The sequence below is a fragment of the Salvelinus alpinus genome, chromosome 16 (assembly GCF_045679555.1).
Source record: "Salvelinus alpinus chromosome 16, SLU_Salpinus.1, whole genome shotgun sequence".
NCBI lineage: Eukaryota > Metazoa > Chordata > Actinopteri > Salmoniformes > Salmonidae > Salvelinus > Salvelinus alpinus.
Window position 1 is genome coordinate 37587531 of NC_092101.1, and position 8570 is coordinate 37596100.

At 49.6% G+C, this 8570-nt stretch overlaps 1 protein-coding gene across 1 annotated transcript in view; it reads left to right on the forward strand.

Annotated features, from left to right (window-relative positions):
• LOC139541444 (PH domain leucine-rich repeat protein phosphatase 1-like) overlaps positions 1-7680 on the forward strand; it is a 66861-nt gene extending 59181 nt beyond the window's left edge. The window contains exons 11-18 of the mRNA XM_071346105.1: positions 848-1048; positions 1374-1536; positions 2567-2697; positions 3630-3746; positions 3945-4139; positions 4244-4487; positions 4573-7371; positions 7500-7680. Of these exons, the coding sequence (XP_071202206.1) occupies positions 848-1048; positions 1374-1536; positions 2567-2697; positions 3630-3746; positions 3945-4139; positions 4244-4487; positions 4573-6261 (2740 nt within the window). The 3' untranslated portion in view covers positions 6262-7371; positions 7500-7680. The remainder of the gene's footprint in view (positions 1-847; positions 1049-1373; positions 1537-2566; positions 2698-3629; positions 3747-3944; positions 4140-4243; positions 4488-4572; positions 7372-7499) is intronic.
• Positions 7681-8570: the final 890 nt, after the last annotated feature.

Here is an 8570-nt window from a genome sequence, read left to right on the forward strand (position 1 = left end):
TACGGAGAGCATGATCACACAGTCGTCCGGAACATCTGGTGCTCTCATGTATGGTTCAGTGTTGCCTGCCTCGAAGCAAGCATAGAAGACATTTAGCTCGTCAGTGGGCAGCTCACAGCTTGGTTTCCCTTTTGTAATCCATAATAGTTTGCTAGCCCTGCCACATCCGACAAGCGCCAGAGCCGGTGTAGTTGGATTCAGTCTTAGTGCTGTATTGACATTTTGCCTGTTTTGCTGATTCGTCAGAGGGCATAGCGGGATTTCTTATGAATATGTCCCGCTCCTTGAAAGTGGCAGCTCTAGCTCAGTGCGGATGTTGCCTGTAATCCATGGATTCCAATGACATCATTGATGCACTTATTGATGAAACCGGTGACTGATGTGGTATACTCCTCACTGCCATCGTATGAATCCCAGAACATATTCCAGTATATGCTAGCACAACAGTCCTGTAGTTTAGCATCCGCGTCATCTGACCACTTCTGTATTGAACAAGTCACTGGTACTTCCTGCTTGAGTTTTTGCTTGTAAACAGGAATTAGGAGGAAAGAATTATGGTCAGATTTGCCAAATGGAGGGTGTTCTTTGTTATGCGTTTCTGTGTGAGGAGTAAAGTTGGTCTACAGTTTTATTTATTTTTATTAAAAATGTCTCTGGTTGCACATGTGACATGCTGGTAGTCAACTGTATATTATCCATGTCCCGGTGAAACATAACATTAAACATAACGAACAGAACTCATCCAGTTTATTCTCCAGTGATTGCATGTTCACCAGTAGGACACACACACCTTCCCTGTCTACTTCTTTAGCTACTTACTAATGTTGTTGGTTGGTTTTCCTCACAGCTTGCGCTACCTGAACGCATCAGCCAATAAGCTGGAGTGCCTCCCTCCAGCCAGCCTATCAGAGGAGAGCTTCAGCAGCCTGCAGGAGCTGTATCTGACCAATAACAGCCTGACAGACAAGAGTGTCCCTCTGCTGACTGGTCACGCCCACCTCAGGGTGCTGCACCTGGCCTACAACCAGCTACAGACCTTCCCAGCCAGGTCTCTCTCACACACACACACACACACACACAGGGACAGACGCGTGAGCATGTCGCGCACACACATACATACACGCACGCTCTCTCTTTTACTGTCTTCTTACTTGTCATGCACACATGTTTGAAAACTCTTATTTTTCTCACTTCCACTCTCTCTCTGTCTCTCTGTGTCTCTCTCTGGGAGGGTGGCTGGTTTTAACTTTGTAGGCACTGCTGTGGAGTGACATTTTACTTAATGGCACTTGAGTTTGCTATGTATGTGCAGTAGTTAAATGGTGCCAATAAAGCTTTTCTAAACATCTAAATCCCTCTCTCTGCTACTGCAGTAAGATGGCGCGGTTGGAGCAGCTGGAGGAACTGGACCTCAGTGGGAACAGGCTGAGAGCGGTGCCCACCACCATCCTGAGCTGCAGGCACATGCACACCCTCTCTGCCCACTCCAACAACATCACTGTCTTCCCTGAGGTCCTCCAGCTTCAAGACATGAAGGTAGGACATACACAACACACCCTCTCTGCCCACTCCAACAACATCACTGTCTTCCCTGAGGTCCTCCAGCTTCAAGACATGAAGGTAGGACATACACAACACACCCTCTCTGCCCACTCCAACAACATCACTGTCTTCCCTGAGGTCCTCCAGCTTCAAGACATGAAGGTAGGACATACACAACACACCCTCTCTGCCCACCCCAACAACATCACTGTCTTCCCTGAGGTCCTCCAGCTTCAAGACATGAAGGTAGGACATACACAACACACCCTCTCTGCCCACTCCAACAACATCACTGTCTTCCCAGAGGTCCTCCAGCTTCAAGACATGAAGGTAGGACATACACAACACACCCTCTCTGCCCACTCCAACAACATCACTGTCTTCCCAGAGGTCCTCCAGCTTCAAGACATGAAGGTAGGACATACACAACACACCATCTCTGCCCACTCCAACAACATCACTGTCTTCCCTGAGGTCCTCCAGCTTCAAGACATGAAGGTAGGACAGGCACAACAAACACTCTCTCCTGATACGCTGACTTCATGCTTGAGGTTGACATGGTCCTGTTTAGCAATGTCCAGGGTCTGTCACATACCCTGGCCTCCATACTTTTCCCTGGTTAATATCAGGCCCTTCTCTGGATTCGTCCCAAATGACACCCTATTCCCAATATAGTGCCTTTTGACAAGGGTCTATGTCCCTCAAACTCAACTCTAGACCTTGAAGCCAGTTACTCTTCTTTTTGCATTGTTCCCCTCCAATCAGGGACTGATTTAGACCTGGGACACCAGGTGGGTGCAATTTATTATCAGTTGGAACAGAAAACCAGCAGGTTCCGGACTTTGAATAACCATGGTCTATAGGGTTCTGCCATTTGGGACACAACCTCTGTAATCTCATAAATATATCCCCTAATCCCCTAATGAGATTGCTGTGAAAACACACACTATTAATAACCCTGACATCTGATCTTGGCCAGTGTGTCTCTGACCTCTCGGTCTTACTCTCTCTCTCCCTCCTGCAGTGTGTGGATCTGAGCTGTAATGAGTTGTGTGAGGTAGTCCTCCCAGAGTCTCTGCCTGCTAAACTACAGGAGCTAGACCTGACAGGCAACCCCCGCCTCAACCTGGACCACCGGAGCCTCGAGCTGCTCAAGTAACAACACACACAGTCAAATGCACACACACACCAACCTGGTATCAGAGCATTTCGTATTATTCTGTATGTAAATCAGGGACACTCCATTTAGTATGATATGTATTAATTTGTGGATGTCCACCACCCATTTCGAATGATATGTTACGAATTACGATTCTTATTGTATGTTTCGAATTTGCAAAACGTACAATATGTTACTAATTTGCAAAACATAGCTTGTTGGCTAACGTTAGCTATCTCACTAATGTTAGCTAAGCTAGGGGTTAGGGTTAAGTATAGGAGTTAGGTTTAAGGGTTAAGGGAGGGGTAGGGGAGCTAACATGCTAAGTAGTTGTAAAGCAGTTTTTTAAAAAGTGTTAAGTGGTCAAAGGCACTGCATCGCAGTGCATGAGGCGTCACTACAGACCCGGGTTCAATCCCTGGCGGTGACACAACTGGCCGTGACCGGGAGTCCCATGGGGCGGCGCACAATTGGCCCAGTATCGTCCGGGTTAGGGGAGGGTTTGGCCGGGGGGGGGGGGGGGGGGGCTTTACTTGGCTTATCGCGCTCTAGCGACTCATTGTGGCGGGCTAGGCGCCTGCCGGTTGACTTCGGTCGTCAGTTGAAATGTTTCCTCCGACACATTGGTGCGGCTGGTTTCCGGGTTAAGCGGGCGGGTGTTAAGAAGCGCGGTTTGGCGGGTCATGTTTCGGAGGATGACATGACTTTCACCTCTCCCCATCCCGTTGGGGAGTTGCAGTGATGAGACAAGATCGCAATTGGATATCACGAAATTGGGGTACATTTAAAAAAAAATATTATTAAGTATGTTCCAGTTGTCTGTGATGAGATTCGAACTCGCAACCTTTGGGTTGCTAGACATTCGTGTTATACGCCCAATGTATTTTTAAACTCACTGATATATTTCTTCTCTCTCTCCCTCCTGCAGTAACATTAGGTGTTTCCGTGTGGACCCATCTCCCTCCTCTTTGTGTGGCAGTGAGGGGCCCGGGGAGCCTGCAGTCTGGAGCCACGGATACACAGAGGCCTCTGGGGTCAACAACAAGTCAGTACATACTCTGTCTCTGTATCTCTCCCCTTCTCTCATTCAGAAATTAACAGTAAACATGACACTTTCTATTTCTCTCTCTTCATCCATCACTCCTCTGTTGGTCTATCTCTGGATAGCCTCTCTTTTCGGAATAGCAGCACAGAGTGTGTGTTGGTGTATGTGTTATTCCTAACATGTTTGTGTTTGTCTCAGGCTGTGTGTAGCAGCCCTGGCGTTGGATAGTTTCTGTGGAAGCAGGGAGGCTCTGTACGGGGTGTTTGACGGAGACCGGAACGTTGAGGTGCCCTACCTGCTGCAATGCACCATGGGAGACGTGCTGGCCGAGGAACTACACAAGAGCAAGAACCAAGAGGACTATATGACCAACACCTTCCTCACCATGCAGAGGTACACACATGGTGTCTCTCCCAGATATGCACACAGTTTCTTTCTCAATCACATGCGCACACACAATAACTCCTGTTGATCTCATGTTGTTGTTGTTATAACAGGAAGTTGGGCACGGCAGGACAGAGGCTGGGAGGGTCCGCGGCCCTCTGCCACATCCGTCATGGCCTAGTTGCCCCAAGCGACCGTGGCGGCGGGGGCTGTTTCACGGTGACAGCGGCTAACGTGGGAAGGTGTCAAGCAGTTCTGTGTCGTGATGGCAAGGCCCTCCCTCTCTCCACCACACACACCGTCAGACAGCAGTCAGAGTACCAAAGAGCACGCCAGCACCATGCTATCATCACTGAGGTACACACACACTGTACTGTTTGTATGTCTTTGTCTGTCTGTGAGTCTGTTGAGAGGTCCTAACTCCCCCCCCCCCTCCCCTCAGGACAACAAGGTGAACGGAGTGACGGACTCCACCAGGATCATGGGCTACTCCTTCCTGTGTCCCGCCGTGACCCCACGACCCCACGTCTCCACGGTAACCCTCACCCCGCAGGATGAGTTCTTCATCCTGGCCAGCCGGGGCTTGTGGGATACCATGTCCACCTGCGAGGCAGTGGAGGCAGTGCGTAATGTCCCAGACTCCCTAGCAGCAGCCAAGAAGCTGTGTACGCTGGCGCAGGGCTACGGCTGTCCTGACAGTCTGTGTGCTGTGGTGGTGCAGCTGAGTATCACTGAAGACTGCTGCTGCTGTGAGCCCCCACCACCCCCACCCAGCCCCGGCCTGGAAACACAACACACACACACCGCTGGTAACACACACCACCACCCCGGCTACGGCTCAGCAGATGGAACTCTACCATTACCGCCTCCGGCGATGGGGACAGGAAGTGAGGTCAGCAGTGAGGTCAGCACGTCGGAGATGAGCAGTGAGGTGGGGTCGACGGCGTCGTCGGACGAGCCAGCCAATCAGACGGAGAAGGGCGTGGGGGCCCTGGGGGGTCGCGGGGGGGTGCTGGGGCGGGGAGTGGGGGTGTATGGAGGTGGAAGAGCATCGTTCCAGAGGCAGTACTCCGGGGCTCTGTCTGACAATGGGCTGGACAGTGAGGATGAGGAGCCTATAGCTGGGGTGTTCTCTAATGGGAGCAGAGTGGAGGTGGAGGCTGACATACACTGTCTGAGAGCACGGGCCAGCTCTATACCAATACCCCACACACACCTTGAGCCTGACCCACACACACACCCTGACCCACACACACACCCTGACCCACACACACACCTTGACCCACACCCCGACCCACACCCCAACCCTGACCCGCACACACACCCCAACCCTGACCCGCACACACACCCTGACCCTGACCCACACCCCAACCCTGACCCGCACACACACCCTGACCCGCACACACACCCTGACCCGCACACACACCCTGACCCGCACACACACCCTGACCCGCACACACACCCTGACCCGCACACACACCCTGACCCGCACACACACCCCAGCCCTGACCCGCACACACACTCCAGCCCCCACACACACCCTAACACCTCTCACACACACCCTAACACCTCTGTCACACAGCAGCCTGAGCCTTTACCTCCACCCTCCTGCCAGTCAGCCCCCACCCCACCCTCGTCCCCCCCTCATCCGTTTCCTGACCATCAGCCCAGCCCTGACCATAGCCCTGACCCTGTAGGAGAAGAGGAGCTGAGGGCTGTAGAGACAGACACTGTAACACCCAAACACACTGTTCAGGGACAGGAGGTGGGGCCTGGAGAGACTGGAGCAGGGTTGTGTCTGATTGGTGGAGAGGCGCAGTTAGGTGCGGGCTCAGGCTCTAGCTCAGCCAGTAGGACTCTGGGTGGGACTCTGGGGCGTAAGGGGCGGGGTAATGGCTCGGTGGCGTGTCAGGGGCGGAGCCAGGATGTGATAGAGGAGGTGGGCGACGCTCCCGTCAGGAAGCAAGGAGGTTACTTCAATGCTCCGGCCCAGCCGGACCCTGACGACAAGCTCGTCATTCCTCCCGAGCTGGAGGAGGAGATCCGGGAGATCATGAAACAACAACAGGTGCAGAGTCAGACACACCCCCAGTCACCGCCTGCAGCAGAATACTACGTCACGCCCTTCTAGCTCACCAGACCGTTCTGGTACAACCCCTTCACAGCACATTAGACCGCGCCTGTGAAGAATCCCTGCTACGGCTATTATAGAATGTCTGGAGAGGAGTTCCTGTATGGGTGTGTCCCAAATGACACGCTGTTCAATATCCCAATGAATGGGATCAGAGATTGAGGAGTTACGGGGGAAACATGCACAGCCCCTCGCAAAACACACCGACCCTCCTGAAGACTGTCCTGAAGATGCCTCATACCTGCTAATGGCCAGCAATACTTGTTGTTTTATTCTGTTATCATTTTATATTCCTAACTATATGACCCCAGGAAATACAATGCATTTTTATAAACACAGGCATTATTTACTTGCGTCACAAAGTTCAAGTTAATATAATTAATTAATTTTTTATCATATTTTGTGATGAATGTAGGAATTGATTAAGCACTTTTTTTATGCAGATACTTTTATTTGAACTAATTATAAAGCTGAATGATACATTCTGCTAGACTGACTGAACTATTATAAATCTGAATGATACATTCTGCTAGACTGACTGGACTATTATAAATCTGAATGATACATTCTGCTAGACTGACTGAACTATTATAAATCTGAATGATACATTCTGCTAGACTGACTGGACTATTATAAATCTGAATGATACATTCTGCTAGACTGACTGGACTATTATAAATCTGAATGATACATTCTGCTAGACTGACTGAACTATTATAAATCTGAATGATACATTCTGCTAGACTGACTGGACTATTATTGCTAGAGAGCTGTTTTCTTTCTGCCAGCCAGCAAGGCAGCCTGACTGTGGCTCCCTCCCTAATGGCACCCTGTTCCCTATTGCAGAGCCCTGGTCAAAAGTAGTTCACTATATAGGGAATTGGTTGCTATTTGGGACACAGGCTGTGTATGGTTGCCTGTAGGCCTCTAAAGTAGACTGATGCTGAGAGACAAACTAAATCCTAGGAGTTGCATACTCTTAAGTGTGACCTAATAATTGACGTGTACTAATCTTCTCTAAGAGAAAATACTTTTTTTATTTCAGAAGATTGTTGACACAGACAGATGTCTGAGGAAAGGAGGGAGGGAGAGATTGACGGGGGGGCAGATGTCTGAGGAAAGGAGGGAGGGAGAGATTGACGGGGGGGCTGATGTCTGAGGAAAGGAGGGAGGGGAGATTGACGGGGGGGGCAGATGTCTGAGGAAAGGAGGGAGGGGAGATTGACGGGGGGGCTGAGGTAGAAGTATAAGGACTGTGGAGAACACTGGAAAGGGGTGGGAATACTGGGATTTCGCAGCTCAATGAATGTGTGGGGCCTATGTGATCTAATGAACTCACTTCAACAAAGGCATTGTTGTATCTAAGTTAATCACACAGGAAAGCTACTTTTTCTATAATAAATCTACATTTTCAAATAATCATAAGGTTGTTGGCTTGTTTTGGGAGAGGTGGGAAGGGGATAGCCTCGTACGAACCATAGGAAGGGGCAGCAGTGATGGTGTGTGTGAAAAGAAGACTGCAGTGCAATCACTGTAAAGTGACTCTGGGTGTCTTAAAAGAGCTTAAACTAAAATGTATGATTTATTATTACTTCCACACTGCTTGGAATGTCTGTGATGCAACTAACTCCACTCAATATCATATTCCATTGAGGTCAGAGGTCAAGGCTGCAGGTGCAATTGTGATATCATTGTTCCAGTCACCATTACCTAACATTGCAGAATGTTGTGTATGATGTCATAAAGACAGATTGTTACTTCACAGCAGAATTGCAGCGTTCAAAACAACTGGGACTCAGAAATCTCAGACTTCGGGGGGGGGTGGAGCCTTTACCTCCACTGACATCTTGACCTTGTATTTTCTGAGTTCCCAGTTGTTTTGAATGCACAAAAAATTCTGAGTGACTCATTGTGACATCAGTGCAGAGAAGATCCATTGTAATGTCATAGCTGGCATGCTGCCTGGGGACACTGCCGGAGAGATGGTGGCCGTGTTCGAGAGCATCAAAACCGTAATGTATCATGGGTAAATTGACTGATCTACAAATAATAATGAGTAGTTATTTATTATGCCAGGTGATTTGTTGTTCAGTCAGTCTCGACCTTCAAAGTGGCCCAGTAACCGGGACAGGACTGGGGAGGGGGTGGAGTGGTTATATGGAGCACTTCTGCCCCTAGCAGGATAACTGATGTACTGTATCACACCTCTGAAATGTTAGCCAGTCTGACATGGTGGCATCATGGCATGTATTGTATTGTAAGCCAAAGGTTTGAGTTTTACTAGAAAATACAAAATAATCAAGCTTGAG